A 19,151-nucleotide genomic window follows, 5' to 3' on the forward strand; every position below is an offset into this window, starting at 1 on the left:
TGGAGCCGGCACACCAGCTTGCGGAAAAACGTGGGCCGAGAGAAGAAACCGGGAGAACGAGAGGGGAGGCTTGACAGAGCCTCGAACAACAGTAATTTGGCTAAATCGGCCATGTTCGATGGAGTTCACTTCGTTAAATTGTTTAAGAAATTAAATCTGCCCCCGTGTGGAAATGCCGGTCTCTTGTCCATCTTTTCTATCAAGAAACGAGCGCGCATTGTTAGGTGAATGTAGGTTGTGTTTGGTTAATGGAGTCAGATAACTAATTCGAACAATTTGGTTATCGATACATTTTAATATTTTAATTCCTAACAGCATATTGCAGGTAAGTTATCAGGAGTCAAATATCTATACACATCTGTGGGCATAAGTTATCAGGGCCGAGCTTTGAAAAAGTCGGCTACACACTCGAGAGCTACCTTTAACAATGAAGTCGTCTCTTCGATTATTGATGACCCACCGTTTTCGTAATTTAAAGTTTTAGGGAAAACGTATAGAACCTTAGGACCGAATTACAAGTAGCCAATGCTGTACATTGAGGTACACAGCAGTGGTGGTTGGCCGAACTGTCCCCCAAAAAGATGAAAAAGGAAGAGTTCATTTGAACTCATCTAAGAAACAAACAAATCCTTATTCGGCTTTAGCGGGTTTGTTGCTAGCAAAACATTGAGACCAGCGCTGACCAGAAACTTCAAATCATCCTGAGATTTTTCTGGAAATACATCATCGTCTCTCGTGCATAGAGCCCACAAACCGAAATTCTGAAATCTCCAAACCGAACGAAGATTTCGAAATCGGAATAAAACGTTTTATTTGTGAAAAAAAAAGGCAGACATTATTTCAAACACTGATTTTATATATATATATATATATATATATATATATATATATATATATATATATTCATTTATATATATATATATATATATATATATATATATATATATGTATACGTATACACTAATCCCTCGGTTTTATCGCGGTTAATGGGGACCGAGACCACCCGCGAAAACTGAAAATCCGCGAAGTAGAGACGCCCCTTCAAAAATGCTTAAAAATACGTATACAGGTATACAGTATGCCCCCCGCCATTAAACCGAAGTGATTGCTGGCATGATGGCAAGGAGTTATTGGGTGACTCATCCAGAACTCTTCACACTGGAACTGAATGTACCAAAACATGACCCACAAGTGTAGACATGTCTTACATAATCAATTTACACGGAATAGGACTGCGACGAAACCACTAGGAACCATTTAGTATGATTGCATTAACCGCTCTCAACCACATGCAGCCATCGCAGTTTATTTAGCTTGTAAACACTACGGTTACATATTGAAAATAAAAACAGTTAAAATGTGATATTTGATGAGTGTTTGTGAAGCGTTTTGGGAAACAACAGTTAAAAAAATGGTCTGTGTTCATTTCAATGAAGGTGAAAGAGCTACCTTCTGACAATAACAACATATTTTAGCCAGCGGCATCGAACGGCTTTTACAACAAATACACGAAACCACACACAATTAGCCGTGTTTAGGTAGTACAAACAACCGCTCACTTTTGGTATAATAAAGTCAAACTTGAGATGAAATGTGACAGAAGAGAATATACTTACGTCGCATCGCCGAGTTCCTCCAACTGAGTGCCACACAAGAAGGGGGTGAGGTGGGAGGAGTCGAAGGAGGGGGGGTGAGCGAAGCGGTAACTCACCATGACTCAGCATTGTGTCAGGGCCTCACCCTCCCCTTCACAATAAGAGTGTCCACACCGTGTCCTCAGTTGACATAAGCTCGCACTCAATGGCGTCAAGTCAATAAATGCTTTTATTGAGAAGGTAAGGTATATTTTTTAGACCCGCGAAGCTCTGAACCCGCAAAAGTGGAACCGCGAACTAGCGAGGTTCCGTTGTATATATATAATTTGGTGCTACATGTGCTTAGTTTATCTATTTGATTTATACTATTTTTATATTATTGTTTATTAAAGCACTTAAACTTACGCGTTTGCGGCACAGTTCTAAGGTCTTGGGAACCTCCTGTTTGGGTTCAAATCCAGCTACCGGACTTCCTGTGCGGAGTTTGTATGTTCTCCCCGTGCTTGCGTGGGTTTCCTCCGGGCACTCCGGTTTCCTCCCACATTCCAAAGACATGCATTTCAGGTGGATTGGCCGGTCCAAATTGTCCTTAGGTGTGAATGAGCGAGCGAGTTGTCTGTCCCCTGTGTGCCCTGCGATTGGCTGGCAACCAGTTCAGGGTGTCCCCTGCCCACTGCCCGATGATTGCTGGGATGGGCTCCAGCACCCCCGTGACCCTACTGCGGATAAGCGGTGCAGCTAATGAGATGAGATATTAATCTACTTTTAAATTACCGGATTTTCCCCACTATAAAGCGCAACTAAAATCAGTTTTTTGTTTTTTGTTTTTTAAAGCTGACTATGCGCCTTATAATCCAGTGCGCCTTATATATGGATCAATATTGAGCCGCGACAGGTCTCGCAACTTACGGTAAGCAGCCACCGACTCCATTTTTCGCGTAGAAGAAGAAGTGCGCTGTTCATACTGGGAAATATTAAACAACGATTCTCTTTTATTTGTGCGTTTGTATAAAGACCCTGAAATGGCTCCTATTAAGAGATACGCTTACAACGCAGAGTTTAAACTCAAGGCGAGCAGTCACGCAGTAGAACACGGAAATAGAGCAGCAGCAAGAGAGTTTAACATTAATGAATCGATGGTGCGGAAGTGGAGGAAGCATGAGGATGAGCTGTTTACGTTTTACATTTTACAGTTATTATGTTATTGCTTTATTGTTATTGTTTTGCACTTGTTATTGTTTTTGCACATTACGAGTGTCACTATATTACGATTGCACTAACGTTTAATTTACCATAACAATATCAGATGTTTTTTTGCGTGTTGACTAAATGGAGGAAAAGTAAAATATTATGCTGTTGTTCAAAGATGTTAAAGATGTGTCACGAAAATGCTTTACCTCAGAGAAAATATTAAAACAGCTCTTTATTCATTTTGGGAGGGAATGGAGTTGTGAAAAGCTTGTTTGTTATCTATTAATAAAGTTTGACTGACCTATCTGACTGTTTTGTTGACATTCCCTGTACCGCGGCACCATCTAATGATTGCATAACGTAATTACAGCCTCTATAATGCGGTGCGCCTTATGCATGGAAAAAGTTTTAAAATATATCATTCATTGAATGTGCACCTCATAACACAGTGCGCCTTGTAGTGCAGAAAATACGGTAAATGTATTTTTGTTGATTAGATGGACTTTGATAATTTGATGATCTGATTGTTGTTGTTTTTTTTTAAATTACTACGACATTGCTACAGTTACTCGGTACTTGAGTAACTTTTTCACCAAGTACTTTTTTGCTTTTACTCAAGTACGTATTTGGATGACAAATTTTACTTCCACTTGAGTAAAATGTTTGACTTCTCTACCCACCTCTGCTTTAGTATGCATCTGCCTGTCCCTAATAAGGCACAGTAACTACGTCAGAGACCTTGTTTCTCATTTTTTTGTTTGAGCGGCGGCAGTAGCTCGTCTTGGGACCATGAGGTAGCAGGTTCAATTGCTGGATCCTTTGAATTAAATTTCGAAGTGTCCTTGGGCAAGATACTGAACCTCTAGTCTACTCTTATGCCTCTAATGTGTGGTGAGTGGAAAGGTTGTATTATTTTCCCCTTTTTAAAATAAAATAATCGCATTTCTTAATATAATTAAACAGAAATCAAACTTTAACTTAAACAACTGCATTTTATAATTGGTTCAATATAAGAGGTGAAACATTTTATTTTTCATAATTACAAAACTCCTAAACTAAAGATGGCAGTATCGTGCGCATCACATTCATGAACTGCCAAAAGCCTTGACAAATAAGACGATTAGTTTTGCTAGCTTCTAGCTAGCTCAGCGGGAAACGCAAGTAAGTTAAACATGGCTGCGGTGCTTACCCCGAGACCACCATGCGACAGCAACCCCGCTACGCCCGGAACACAGTCCTTAAAGGTCGCGGCGGTTTGTTTCAAAACCAATTTCAAATATAATTGTTTCTGACGCGCTGCGTTGTAAGATGTTCAGCTAACTGCAGTCAAAACAATGGTCGCCACTGTTGACTCGGATCATATGATAGTAAACGTTTATTTTTATTTGAATGTTGTGATATGTCAGATACTGTTCATTGTTTTAAGTAAAAGGACAACAATAGTATGTTATTTTGTAATAGCTTTCCGTTCTCTTACTCCTCCACAACACACTGCGTTCGTTTTGTTGATACGTTACACATTCTTAACAATATGGTTGATCACAACTTAATGAAGTCAGTTGTGCAAGACGTGGTATTAAAGCTGATCTAATATCCAAGTCCCCATAGAAAGTCAAGTCATGCTGCTGTTGGTGAATTAAAACTTTATTACAGCTCCCCATGGTATGAGACGACTTTTAGGAACGACTGGATTTATAATTATTTATGGTTTACCAACTGTTTAAGTTCTTCTTTGTACGCATTTCAACCAGAAATAGAATCTTTTAACAGTATCGATTTATTGCAATTGTTTGATTTCCTGTGGCACAGTCGTTGGCACTTACTGTGAATTTTGCTCCATTTTTAGGAGGATATAATAGAAGAGGAGTCTAATGATTGCAGCCAACCCCCTAAAAGGCGACGAATGGGCTCAGGGGATAGTTCACGAAGTTGTGATACCTCCAGTCAGGACTTTGGGTGGGTTATTTATTTTTCTAACTGTCTACCTTGTGTAAATATAAGTTTCAAACGTTTTTGTTTTTCCCACCCTACTACTTCAGGCCAACATATTTCCCAGCAGAAAACCTAACCGAGTATAAGTGGCCAGCAGATGATACAGGAGAGTATTACATGCTCCAAGAGCAGGTCAGCGAGTATCTGGGAGTCACGTCATTCAAGAGGAAATACCCTGGTATTATTATGCTTTGGGAATAAATGTTTAGGGTATAATTTAATTGAAAATCTTATTTAAATTTAAAGTAAAGGGAAGTTAAATATTATGAATAACTTTTTCCAAAATGTTGCTTTATTATATTTTTATTATTTCCACCTCTCTAGATATGGAAAGGAGGGACCTTTCTCACAAAGAGAAACTCTACTTACGTGAACAGAATGTGATCACTGAGACACAGTGTACTCTGGGTAGGAAAAAAAACACCTCTCACACATTTCATCTTACAGATGGATTGGCTCAAGTGAACAGATCATTAATGTCAATGTGATTAAATTGAGTTTGTTCTGTTTGTTCTTAGGTTTAACAGCCCTGCGGAGCGATGAGGTTATAGACCTGATGATAAAGGAGTATCCTGCCAAACATTCTGAGTACTCTGTCATACTTCAGGAGCGAGAACGGCAGAGGATAGCCAAAGAGTATTCTGTAAGTATATACATCTAAACAAAATGTCTCGTCTGACCAATTGATAAGTTTTCATATGTTAGTGTGTGTGTGTACTGTACTGTTGTGTTGCAGCAAATGCAGCGGCAGAACCCGCAGAAGGTGGAAGCTAGCAAGGTTCCAGAGTACATTAAGAAGGCGGCCAAAAAGGCGGCTGAGTTCAACAGTAACTTTAACAGAGAGCGTATGGAAGAGAGGAGGGCCTATTTTGACCTCCAGACACATGTAAGTCTACTTGTTTCAATTTAATGCTTTTTACGCTTTGAATTAGATGCAAAGTCTTCAATCAGTGCAAAATAAATATTACAACTGTACAATAAAAATTAACTCACACCTAACACAAGAAATCTAAAAAATGCATGATGGGGCACAGAGAAAACATGTGAAGACATAAGTACAGGGGAAGTTCATCCACATTTAAAACCCATCACTACGCTGTCTAGTACAATGTAAATTGTATATCTTCCGACCAGGTTATCCAAGTCCCGCAGGGTAGGTTCAAGGTGCTTGATCCAGAGCTGACCAGGACAGGTCCGTACCCAGTTGCTCTAATACCAGGGCAGTTCCAAGACTTCTACAAAAGGTAAATTACTTAACTTTAATCCATTAATAAACAAGAGCTAACCTAAACAGCTCTATCAGGGGATTTGTTATTTTAGCTACAGACTGCCAATCTCAGTACTTGAGTGCCCATGTTGATAAATATATAATTTTAAGTACTACTGTAATATTCTTCGGGTAAAGCTTCATATCATGGAACAAAGTAATGACTTTAAAATATGAAATGGTGACAGTTGGTACCTGATTCTATTTAGAGATTGAAATGCATTTCTTTACAGACGGTCTTCTACATTCGATGTTCCTTTAGCTTTTCTCAATGGGCAACACCCTTACACGTAAATGCATGTTTTGTGTTTTTTAAACAAATATACATCACATAAGCTTCATATGCCATCAAACATCAATAATGACTACAAAAGAAAATAGCTAATACTGTTTACTATGGTGATTTATTGCTGTGCAGTGGGCAAAGTTCTAAGCCCGATTTGGAATTGTATCCCTCTCGATGAAGACAGAAGACGACAGTGTTTATCTGCAAACGGAGGAATTGTTGTGGTAATGAGACACATCACTGGCAGCCCTCAAGTATTCCAGGATTGTATTAAGACTGTATGGGTCGATAGCTACCCCTGCTAATGCTATCCTCAGGTTCTCTTCATGGCACTTTTTGTACTTTTCTACAAGGTGAGCCACCTCATCTGGCAGCTGCATTATATTTGTTTGACTAGTCATTGCCAATGGTTTTTTAAAGTGTAGCTTTTTTGTTGTTGTTGGCTACTGTTAACTGGCCTCACCCATTCTTTACTACAGTTTACTGCAGTCTGTCATGACGTCATCGCGTGTGTGCGCAAAGGGTCAATTGTAAAAGACTCTGTTCAAGTGCTTGATCATGTCTTCCATCTATAGCTGAATGTTGGTATCGCCACTTTTCACAAAGAAGCCCTCTATGTAGGGGTTTAAGAAACTTGCTCCACTAATAGCAGAGTGTTTTTTGTGCAGATTATTATGCATTGAAGTTTTTAGTATAATTATTTGGGTGTTGTGTGGCCCACAGAGTATCGTGTATACTAAATTGGAACTGACGGTATAATTTCCCACCTGCCCTCAATTGTCAATCTCTGTATTATTTTCCCCCATATGCTCAACAGGTACTCTCCCAATGAACTGCGATACCTGCCTTTAAACACAGCTCTGTTTGAGCCGCCGTTGGATCCAGATCTGCCTGCACTGGACTCAGAACCTGATTCGGATGATGACAAAAGGAAGAATAATTCTTCTGTATGTTAAAATGTCAACCTTCCCCATTAGAATCCACCAAATCCAATACAATTAATTAGAAGGAAAGAAGCACTGAGCACAGGGAAAATCTCCTGAAAATGTGCCTTCTAGTGGCTGTTTTACATCCACGACCCAGAAATTCAAAATTAAAAGAATAATGATTTGACTTTCTATAAGTATGTTGTGATTTACAGATACTTTAAATATTTCAATCATTTTTTTTTGCTTATCAGTGGTGGGTCTTGCATTTCACTCCTAGGCCTTTAGTAGTACTGTTGGTAGGATTCATTCAAACATAGCAACTATTTTATTGCTATAAAACCATTACTGCAGCTACACATAAAAAAAGCATCAATAATAACCTCATAGAATTGTTTAGGAATATAGTCACACGTTACTCACGAAAAATAATTTTTATTTGTACATAAAGTCAATCCTCTTTTCTTCATTTATTAGTGGATAGGTGTAAATGTACATCCCTGTCTCAGCAATGTGAGAAAGAAGGTCCAGATAGTTTCGCATTATCACAGTCCTTTGGCACTCAGTTAAATTATTTTATCTAATGCTGCTACGCTGTTCCGTTCGCATGATGCCAGTCTGTCTGGAAAATGTCTTTGTTAGTGAATATGTGACCGAATTCAGCCATTGTGGGTTGCCAAAAATGCTATTAAATCAACACAACAATATATTTTCTTGTGCAGCTTGTCCTCAAGTTTAACTGAGGTTGGCGCACTTATCCAATCATATTTGTGAAAATGCTGATGTTTCCCTGAGCGTTCTAGAAGGTTCTGGCTTCGTCAACTAAAAATCTATTGGTAAAGGCCTTCGGGTAGATTTCTCACCGTGGCAATAAGTAATGGCTGAAATGTGATATGTTAAATCCTTGAATATGAAAGCACAAATCTGGAAGCAGCACGATTAGGGTAAATGCAATGAAAGGAAGCTGACAGACAAATTGGAATTTTTTGTTAGTTATTTATGGACAAACTCGATTTAACTTCATTTGTTGCATACATTTTTAGAGCAGCAGAGAAGGACTTGCAAGCCCTGATGGCCCAACACTGCCTTTTAGTACTAGTACTGGTATAAATTATTGATAACAATCTGAAAAAGTAGTTTTGAACATCCCTAGTAGAATGGACATGAATGAAGAAAGGTTTGTGAAGTGTCTTACAGTGTGATTCACACTTGGCGTTTTACACACACTCACACACCGATAGCGGGATTAGCCATGCAAGGCGCATACCTGCTATTTGATTTGATCCCAAAAGCATATCGCCTAGCCTTTAGTGCACCTGCATAACTTCATTGTCACCTATTGTCTATCTGTGCGTTTACAGGAAAGTTCTTCTGCCAACACCTCAGATGTTGAAAGTCAAGAGGGAGGAAGCGTTAAGTCCAAGGCCAAAGACAAGACGTCTACGCTGGGAAGCCGCCACTCCCACAAACCCACCCTCGGGTACAAGGTAGAGGACAAAACCCCCTGAACTCTTCTCCAACCACAGCAGCAGCACTTTTCTACCCCTCTCCCCTCTCCTCCTTTTTCTACTACTACGACCACCTCCTTACTTTATCCATCCCGACATGCCCTCCCGTAGCTTTCTTCTTTTTGTTGTACAGCCTATACATTTTGTCTCCGCTGGAACCGGTACACACATTTGCCCACACACTCCTGCTGAGGTTCCTGTCTTCATATTTCCTTTTTAGGATTACTACATGGCTCTTTTTTTACTCTCCTTCAACCAGACTGCGAGCAATAAGAACACTATGCGATGAACAGTTGTGTTTGTTTTACATCGCACTTTTGATTTTTTTTTTCTCCAGCGTGGACAAAATCCTTTTTCCTTTTTGAATGTTTTCAGTTTTCTCGCCTGACTTGCTTAAAAAGATAGACAAGTAAAATCCTCTTTGGCCCCACGTTTTCATTTTGGAGAAGAAACATGGAACTCTACCTACATAGGTACACATATTTGTTGGTTGCCTTTAAAAAGTAGTCAATGTTAAAGGTAGGGGAGTGTTTAACATGTATACCTGAATTTTTTAACACTTAAATATCTGCTATGTGCGTGTGTTGGTGTTAGAAATATGCTACAGGATGTATAAACATGTGGTGTACTATTGGTCTGAAGGTAAATATCAGAAAGCCCCATATAATGACATAATTTTATCAGTCTGGCGATGAAATGCTGGCCCTGTTCTATAAAACTCAAATGTGCTGCTTGTTCCTCCAAATCAAGGGTAAGGAACGTACCATTGGTAAGCAAACTACAATATTTTCGCTGGTCAGACAGTCATTAAAAAGTATTAAATGTATATACTCTTCAGAAAAAGTTAACATTGAAACAACAATATAGTGGTGTTTTGAGATGCAATATGCAATATAATACTGAATGCCTTGTTAGTATTTAAATATGGGTGATACGACAGTACGGTTATATTGTTTGTCTACACAGGTGCACATTTTGTGTTATTAATTTATTGAATTGTTAAAATGAAGTAACAATTTTTTTTTTTGGGGGGGGGGAGATAATAGCATCTGAAAAAGTGATGCATTTTGTGGAGTGAGTTGAGGAACTTCAAATGGCTCTCTCTACATACATGTCTTGTGTCTCAAGTCTGCTCTCTTAAGTCAAAGCAAAACCAATTCGTCCAGTGATAACTGAGATTTGCAGCAACTCCCAACTTTAGTAACGGAATCTTGTCTAAAGGCACAGCTGCATATAATAAACAACTATCTGACCATTTCATCACATTAATTTCCTAGGCCTATTCCTAAATATTACATACAATGAACTGCCACTATTTGCAGAGGTTAGAAAGTTAGTTGTTCTACTGGGAATGAAACTTTGCTTATTACTTCTAAACATTTTAAAAGACACTTGGAAAATGTGAATTCAATACATTTGTTGACAACCATAAAAAAGCTTCAAGGCCCCAGTGTGTCATATTTAACCAGTAGATGGCACTGTTATCTAATGCTGCTACGCTCTGTTTCGTTCGCAAGATGCCAGACAATCATGGCGGCAACCTCTAGGTATGTATATTCCACTATTTAAAAGAAACACAAATTTCTCGACCTATGATTTTTTTTTTAAATCAAAATTAAGATTAGTGTGATAGTTCATGTATTTTTGCCAAATATTTAAATTAAAGCTTTTTTGTACCATTAAGAGGCACAAAATATTACATTCTGTCATGTTCCATTTTTGAATAAGAATGAATGTGCTGCAAATAAGCGTAATAATGATAACAAAATTATTAATAATTGACCATCATATTTATCAAAGTTAAAAGTAAATAATTTAAATAAACTATTTTGATTTCAGTCTGTGACTGGGGTTACTCAAGTATACATGGTTACCGAGTTAACGGGAATGCTGAACTGTGGAGAGGTTCACGTCCACTGTATTTAATGTTTACTCCAGATTAAAGTTACTTATATAATTTGGTAAAGGTTATCAATGTAAATTGTATGGTTGTTAAAACAATTTTGTGTTTTTTTAGATGGTTTCTCCTCCCCGAGTTTTAATGTGTTAGTGCACAGTATTGCGATGGTATCATGTTTTTTTTTTTTGCTCCATTTTCTCGGTTCATGTCACATGCAGTGGAAACAAATCTCTGTCCTCTGACTCATTTAAATGAGTACCAACTGTGCTAATTCGAAATATTTATTTATAAAGTATTCAGAAAGTAATATGTCTGTTACTATAAAGAAAGACGCTCTACCTGAGTGTAGTTACTATTCATGAAAATATATTTGCAGAGTTCGTAGATCAAAGTGAGTGTTGCTGGCTGATTAACACAAACTAAAGTGAAGAAAATAAGTATTTGAACACCGTGCTATTTTGCTATTCATCCCACTTAGAAATCATGGAGGGGTCTGAAATTTTCACCGTAGGTGCATGTCCACTATGCGAGAGATAAACTAAAAAGAAAAATCCAGAAATGACAATTTATGATTTTTTTAATGATTTGTTTGTGTGATATGGCTGCAAAGAAGTATTTAAACACCTAAGAAATTTAATGTTAATATTTTGTACACTAGCCTTTTCTTGCTTTACAGAGGTCAAACGTTTCCTGTAGTCTTTTACCAGGTTTGCACAGACTGCAGGAGGGATCTTGGCCCACTTATCCACACAGATCTTCTTTATATCAGTCAGGTTTCTGGGCAGTCACTGAGAAACACAAAGTCTAAACTCTTTCCAAATATATTAAGTTGGGTTCAGGTCTGGAGACTGGCTGGGCCATGCTAAAACCTTGATATGCTTCTTGCGGAGCTTCAGGTTGTTGTCTTGTTGGAAGACCCAGCCACGACCCATCTGCAATGCTCTGACTGAGGGGAGGAGGTTGTTCCCCAACATCTCACAATACACGGCCCCAGTAGTCCTCCTCTCTTTAATGCAGTGCACTCGTCCTGTCCCATGTGCTGAAAAATACCCTCAAGCATGATGGTACTACCCCAATGCTTCACAGTGGGGATGGTGTTCTTCGGATTGTACTCTTCATTCTTCTTCTGTCAAACACGCTTTGTGGAATTATGACCAAAAAGTTCTACTTTGGTCTCATCTGACCAGAAACCTTTCTCCTATGACTCCTCTGTATCATCCAAATGGTCATATGTAAACTTAAGACGGGCCTTGACATGTGCTGGTTGAAGCAGGGGAACCTTTCGTGCCATGCATGATTTCAAATCATGATGTCTTAGTGTATTATCTACAGTAACCTTGGAAACAGTGGTGCCAGCTTTTTTCAGGTCATTGACCGTCTGCTGTCGTGTAGTTCCGGGCTGATTCCTCACCTTTCTTTGAATCATTGACACCCCACGAGGTGATATCTTGCATGGGGTTCCACTCAGATTGGGATAGACCGTTATGTTTAGCTTCTTCCATTTTCTAATGATTGCTCCAACATTGGACCTTTTTTCACCAAGCTGCTTGGCAATTGCTCCGTAGCACTTTCCAGCCTTGTAAAGGTGTACAATTTTGTCTCTGATGTCTTTGGACGGCTCTTTGCTCTTTGCCATGTTAAAGTCAAAGTCTTACTGATTGCATGGGGTGGACGGGTGCCTTTTATGCAGCTAACCACCTCAAACAGGCGCATCTGATTCAAGATGCTACATGGAGTTCAGGTGGACTTCTAATGGGCGGACTAAACGGGTATTTCGGGGTCAGAATTCTAGATGATACACATGTGTTCAAATACTTAGTTGCAGCTGTATTACACAAATAAATTGTTTAAAAAAATCATGCATTGTGATTTCAGGATTTTTCTTTTTAGTTTACTTCTCTCACATTGGACATGCACCTATGATGAAAAATTCAGACCTCTCAATGATTTCTAAGGAGGAGAAATAGCAAAATAGCAATGACCTAATTTCTTCATTGTACTTAGCTTAAGTCTGCCTCCAGGCGACAATACCATTTATGCAATGTTTTTGACTGTTTTGAATATTGTGATATTTTCACAATGCATCTTAACAATAAAAGCCAGTTATGATACAAAGCTCATTTTAATCTTTGCCCTTTATTCAATTGTATTTTTTTCGTCTGCACATTTGTTACTACAGCTATTACATAGCAAGTGGAAAAGTTGCTGCTTTGCTACCATCATTTACATTGAGTTTTTTTCCTTTGTTGAAGAGTTGGCATTGAACCAGCTGTGTCTGTGTACTGTGTGTAGGGCATAACCGGCGAATGTTGTTTATAGCATTGTTCTGCCTTGCAGCCTAAGGTCATTCCCAACGCTATATGTGGCATTTGCCAGAAGGGTAAGGAGGCCAACAAGAGAGGCAAACCTGAGGCGCTCATTCACTGCTCCCAATGTGATAACAGTGGTAAGTACACGCACACACACTCACACTTTTTATAAGACTTTTCTTTTAAGTCTGGAATTTTTATTTAATGTTTTCAATGTCATACGTTTCTCTCAAATGGGAAAAGCCAGTCCCAGCCTATTTTTGGTATTTTGACTTATTTTTGAAGGGCTACAGAAAATTTAGTCTTTTTACATGTATAGGCAGAGGACATACCAAAAGAAAGCATCAACCCTCACCTTTCATTGGAAAAAGATATGATTCTAGCTTTTGCCATTGACTAGTAAACCACAGTAGAACATTGCTAAGTTTCTTGAAAATACTCGTGTTTAAGAATGCAGTCCTTTTACTTGCTTGCTTTTTTCTCCATTTGTCATACCTCCAATATCAAAACAATGTTTTCCATTAACACAAGGGCACTTTGCTAGCAAGATAACATTTTATTGCAAGAGCACGGAACTTATGCATGAAGGACGCATGAACGTTTTAGCGCCTGATTTTTCCAGTGACGTTAACACAAGATTTCAGTCACCATGGAGATCACATTAAGAGTTAAAAGAGCAGTCAATGGTTTAAAAACAGCATTTTGTCTTTGTAAATGCAATCTCCAACTATTTTAGGAGAAGGCTGTTTTGAAAATTTGGTTTTGTAGAATGTAGACATTGAGGTTGCTCAAACACTAGCCATTGATCAATTGTGGCTCTGCCTTAAAAGCCAAAAGCCCTGAGCAACATGGATGTCATCATCCCGCCACACCAAAGCACAGATATTCATCCCCAAAGATGGATAAAAAAGGATGACTTTTCTTCTTTAATTCAACTGTAGAAATACAAACTATGTTTGGAACAGTGGTGGCTAATATAACATTAATTTGGGAAAGCTATTGGATTAGGAGTTTAATTTTGCAATATACTATGCATTATGTACTTTCAGTAAATTTTTCAACTTTTTCCCAAAAGTATCATCCTTAAAAATCTTAAGGTTCAACAACAAATAATAAACAAATTAATGTATTAATCTCCAATATTTTACTCTGAATTCAGCTTTTTTACAGTAAATATTTAGATATGGTATTAGCCTCCGTGATATATTGTACTGTCAATACTGACTTTTTTTACGTGGGGACGCAAACCCCCACCCAAAACAACGGCCTGGAAAGGGATGGTGTACCGCCAGGCTTTGCTTGCCCAAGACTCACCTCAGGAAGTGGTGCACGGAGGACGCAGAAGGTTAAGGGAAACTAAACTCCTAAATTACCAAAACGTTTACGGTTTTTCTAAAATTTATCATATTCATCAGCCTACCATCATTTGTGTGTGCTTCTGAGGACAATTTAGCTGTACTTGCTTCTGCCATCTACTGGTTTGCAGCTTCACTTTAGCTCGTTCATGATGCGCGTGAAAGTACCTGCGTTTCTTTGATTCACTCGAATAAACTCTTCTCTTAATCTTTTTCGGGGTTTGGGTTGACATTAGGACTCTACTTGAAACATGCCCTTTCTTACTCTCACACTTTTCATGATACGCTAACCAAAAAAATGGCACAAGCATAACGTCACTCTTTAGCATTTTAATGCATTTGAAAAGTTTTTTAATTTTGGCTGAAGTGCTTGTGAATGCTTCAAATTGTTATAATTTTCGAGTGTGTGACTCGATAGACCACGTAATTAATGAAAATTTAAAAAAAAAAGTCTGCTTGAAAATGAAACGGACACTACTTTTGTTGACTTTGCTATGTCATTGCATTTCTTCCTCCATCGTGATTAAGAGCTTACATTAGTTTACTGTATATGGCATTGTTGTATGAAGCGTCATCTCCCCCTAGCGTCGGGCCCAAGAGGACAAGTTAAATATGCCAGGGAGGCTACCGTTAAAAAGAACGATGGCTAGAAAATTGGAAATACAATCGCTAGAACGTAACAAAACGTGAGTTTTTCTTCTTTTAATGGTACTGGTGAAATTGGAAAATTGTCTTTAAAAGTCCTTATAAAATGCTGTAATTTGTCCATTAAAATGGTATACGAACCTTGTATTTACACACATATTGTTCAGATTCACAAATATATTCGCGATTTAAAAAATATTCAAAAATCATATGTCTTTATAAATGCATGAATTGCCTATGTAAATCACAGATATATGTGTGTGAACCTGAGAAACACGTGTGTTAAATCGCGGATATAATTGTGCATCTGCAAAATACATGATTTACATCGGATTTCTTCTTTTATGGTCCTGGAGAAATCCTTCATTGATGGCTCGCTCCATTAATCCCGGAACATCTGATGGTTGTGGTTCTCTAGGAGGGACGTCTCCCTGCCACCCCCTGCAAACGCCCCTAGGGATCCCTCTTTCCCCCACGACCTGTCCATCCTTTTCAGCCACAGCCAGAAGCTGGCTCTTTCTGCCTCTTCTGCCAGGTCACTGATTGCCTTCATCATTTTCTCTCCACTCACTCCAATCATCCTGAGAAGGCGTTGGATAGATGTTGCAACAAACCCCCTGCAGCCAACCTCTGAAAGGGTGGACAAATGTTGCCCAATTCGCTTCTCGACGCTCTGCTACCAGCTGTGTATTTGTCTTTCTTTCAAATGGGGACTAACTGTCAGGATCGCTGTCTTGTTTATATGGGACCACAGGATGACGTCTGGCCTTGAACAAAGGTGATGGTTGTACCTGGTATGAACTTGAGCTGCCTATCAATGTCCATACTTAAGTTCCAGTCATATCCTGGTGTTAAAAGTATGGTCTCTCTCTGTCGCTGATGTTCTGAGCTACGGACCCTTGTCCAATTAAGTGGGTCGGTTTTTGCTTCCAATAGATAATTGTCCTTTCAAGCACATATCAATTGTCCTACAGGCCACCCGTCTTGCTTGGACATGAGCCTGGATCTGGTGCGCGTGATACAGACCTACCGATGGCAGTGCATGGAGTGCAAGACGTGCACTGTATGCCAACAGCCCCACCATGAGGACGAGATGATGTTCTGCGACAAGTGCGACCGAGGCTTCCACACGTTTTGCGTGGGGATGGATTCTATTCCCACAGGTAGTTTTTACTCTTATTTGCTATTTGTTTGCTCAATTTTCATAAATGTTATTACGCCTGATGTTTAAGGTCTTTGGCTGTGTGAGGTATGCAACAAAGACTACAGCACACCCAAGAAAAAAGAAGCAACGAAAACACAAAAAAAGTCCAAGTCGGCACAAAAATGATTTGCCATTAACATACCTGTCAACCTGTACGGTTTTGCCGTACAAAGTACGTTTTTATGCATTTTAAGACGTGTACGACATACAAGGAAATCTGTACGGAAAAATGCAAATTTGTCAATGATGAGTACCATCCGGTATACACCGACTATCACGAAACAGCAAATCAATCAAGTCAAAGGAGTTCGCCGCGGAAGCCTCTATCTCGGTATCATTTTTTTCGTTGAAAACAAAGCGAGCGGTTTGATGCTACTGTGCGCAAGCGTCTGCCGCCTGGGGATTTCCCATCATGCATCATTCCGGGAAAAGGTGTACGATTATTTTGTACGGGAAAATACGACAGTTTGTACGGGCATGGAGCCGTGGATGTTAACAGGTATGCATTCACACATTTCATTGTATTCCTATAGAAGATGATTGGTCCATTCTAGTGTCTAAACAAAAATAATGCCGGCAGCAGTTGCGATGTCCTGGAGGTTTTTGTCTGTTTAGCTAGACTTATTCTTTAAACCACAAACTTGTTAAACTTGATCCTGCTGATTGCGGCCAAGTAGTCATTCGTATTGCCTAGTCGAGTGTGAGAATAGGATCTCCCTTTTAAGTGCTTACTTCCCTATCAAAACAAAAAAAGTGTCAATTTAAAGCGTTCCCATCACCTCACATAGATTATAATTTTCATCTGATCTTGCATCATAGTATGATTTTGTTTGCAGCAATGTTATACAACTCGTTAACTCATTCCGACCGTTCATTTATGTGCAACATTTTCTATGTATTTTTGGGGGCCATTACATGTAAGGTCAGTGTAACTGTTTTAGATTTTTTTTTAAATAGTGTTTATATCAGGGTCCTTGTGGGTCTTAAAAACCTGAAAAAGTACAATTGAGAACTGCAAATTAAGGCCTTAAATTTTGTTTACATGTCTTAAATTTAACTCTCAAATGTCTTAATTTCCCCTGTCTTATCTGCATGATAGAACTAATAACTATATAATAAGTAAACTACACAAACCAAACATAAGCTACCGGCTCCTTTGGCGCAGGGTGGCGCCATAAAGTCTCTGCCGTCGCAGCTTAGTGGTGTCGATCACCAGAATCCGTCACAACTCTGCCCGGCTCCTTGTATGCCAAAATAAGGGTAAAATTGGTTGCTAATTTCATTGGATGTTGTCTTGAAAATGATTTTAAAAAGTCTTAATTTTGATTTGAAAAATCCCGGGAAACCCTGTTATATTGATATACTAGTTACAAAACTCAGTTTATAAATGTTGATATGGTTTAAAAGTGCATTTAAAAGATCTCTTCTTAATTCTTATTTTTGAGATCCATGTCTCGAATTTTCTCATGGTGCTAAAGGTCTTAAAATGAAAATGCTCATATTTGTCTTGTTCGTGAAAGAAAGTGACTCGGGTACCTCTCACTCTACCTACAAATGCATCTGACTGCAACAAACCTGTTAAAAAGCTACAAATAAATCTTCATACTTTTTGTATTTGACTTGAAAATGTATTTTTTCACTTTTTTATAGGCTGTAGTATAGTTGTAAATCTTGATTGATGTCATAGTTACTGAATGAAGTGCATTCTAAATAAAGTTGTATAAAAGGAATGAGTCTGTATAGTAGTCATCCGTATTTTGCAGCTTGAGACGTGTGAAAAATGGAATTACGCTGTGATATGAATTGGTCAGGTAAATACTGCGTTTCACAAAAAAGCTCATGAGTCGTTGCAAATTTTTTTCAGTAAATTTGATTTTTAACTGGCATATATTGTTTTATAATAATTACAACCTGGTATTAACATAGAGACAGCACACCAGTCAGGAAAAAAACAACTAGCTCTTAGCTTCAAAAAGGTTGGTGATCCCTGCTTTAAAGTATTTTATGAATACTGTATTAGGAAATGTAAATGTTTTGCATTTACTTAGCGCTTTTCAAGTCACTGAAGACATCTGTTTGGGTGTTGTTTTTTCTTTAAGGAAGTAAAAAAAGATAGAGTGTCACTCTTTGTATTTTTTTTTTTTAATTGTTGATAATGACTGAAGATGAATGACTTTTCTTCCTCCTGTGTGTTTGTTTACATCCAGGTTGTGAGTTGATCAGTTCCATTTAGGTTTATTATTCTGAATATTCCGGGCACAGATGAAGTACGGGACAAAGCTGTTTGATTCACAAGTGCTCAGTCAAAATGGCTGACATTCTCTTTTATACTAACAAAGGCGGGCTTGGACAAAAACCAAGCCTTAAGTGTGAAAAGATTCCTACTCAAAGGGATTGCAAAATACACTTTTTTTTAAATTAAATATAAAACAAGCACGGAATGTGTAGTGTTCCTCCCCACAATCATGCTGACATATTTCAAAATATTCCACACCCTACAGTATTGATCTTGAGGAACAATTTTCAAAGTAGACAGTTTGACCTCATACCCCCTAGTGCTGTGACGTCATGGGATGACAAAAAAAACAGCTGGTCATTTGTAGTAAACAGATTATGCGTAGCGATCTTTACACTTGTAATAATTGCAACTTTGATTACTGTGTAGCTGGGGGATTTCTGACTTTCTTATTTTTTGTCTAAGTTGCATGCTGGAGGGTTTATCTGCCCTCTTGTACAGCGTCCTTTCATATTTTTTTGTCTTTGCCTCCTTTTAGGTATGTGATTGTGACTTTTCATTTGTGTTTTTCGCTTGTGTCTTGCACATAATACATTATGGTCGAGATAGCTGCTCCCAAAAGTTTCCAGGTTTTTTGGGGTCTAGCTTAGCCCCGTAACCAGTCGGCTAGGCTTGCCGACCGTGCTCATTGTTTTTCTCCGAGCTGTGTTCACGTTTGTTGGCGTAATCGTTGTTTG

General features: G+C 38.6%; 1 protein-coding gene across 2 annotated transcripts; it reads left to right on the top strand.

The window, feature by feature from the left end:
• Positions 1–3,890: 3,890 nt before the first annotated feature.
• On the top strand, positions 3,891–17,908 carry phf10 (PHD finger protein 10). 2 transcript variants are annotated; one of them, XM_088334834.1, is made up of 12 exons: positions 3,891–4,030; positions 4,633–4,742; positions 4,826–4,956; positions 5,103–5,186; positions 5,297–5,421; positions 5,515–5,664; positions 5,913–6,022; positions 7,149–7,278; positions 8,619–8,744; positions 13,003–13,111; positions 15,949–16,137; positions 16,207–17,908. In XM_088334834.1, the coding sequence occupies exons 1-12, from the start codon at positions 3,959–3,961 to the stop codon at positions 16,302–16,304; spliced, it is 1,434 nt and encodes a 477-aa protein (XP_088190960.1). In that variant the 5' UTR covers positions 3,891–3,958; the 3' UTR covers positions 16,305–17,908. The 2 variants fall into 2 exon arrangements, with proteins under 2 accessions (XP_088190960.1, XP_088190959.1); XM_088334833.1 differs by having other exon boundaries at positions 3,930–4,039.
• The last annotated feature ends 1,243 nt before the right edge of the window (positions 17,909–19,151 follow it).

This window comes from Urocampus carinirostris, chromosome 4, assembly GCF_059441175.1.
Source record: "Urocampus carinirostris isolate Australia breed hairy pipefish chromosome 4, RoL_Ucar_1.0, whole genome shotgun sequence".
NCBI lineage: Eukaryota > Metazoa > Chordata > Actinopteri > Syngnathiformes > Syngnathidae > Urocampus > Urocampus carinirostris.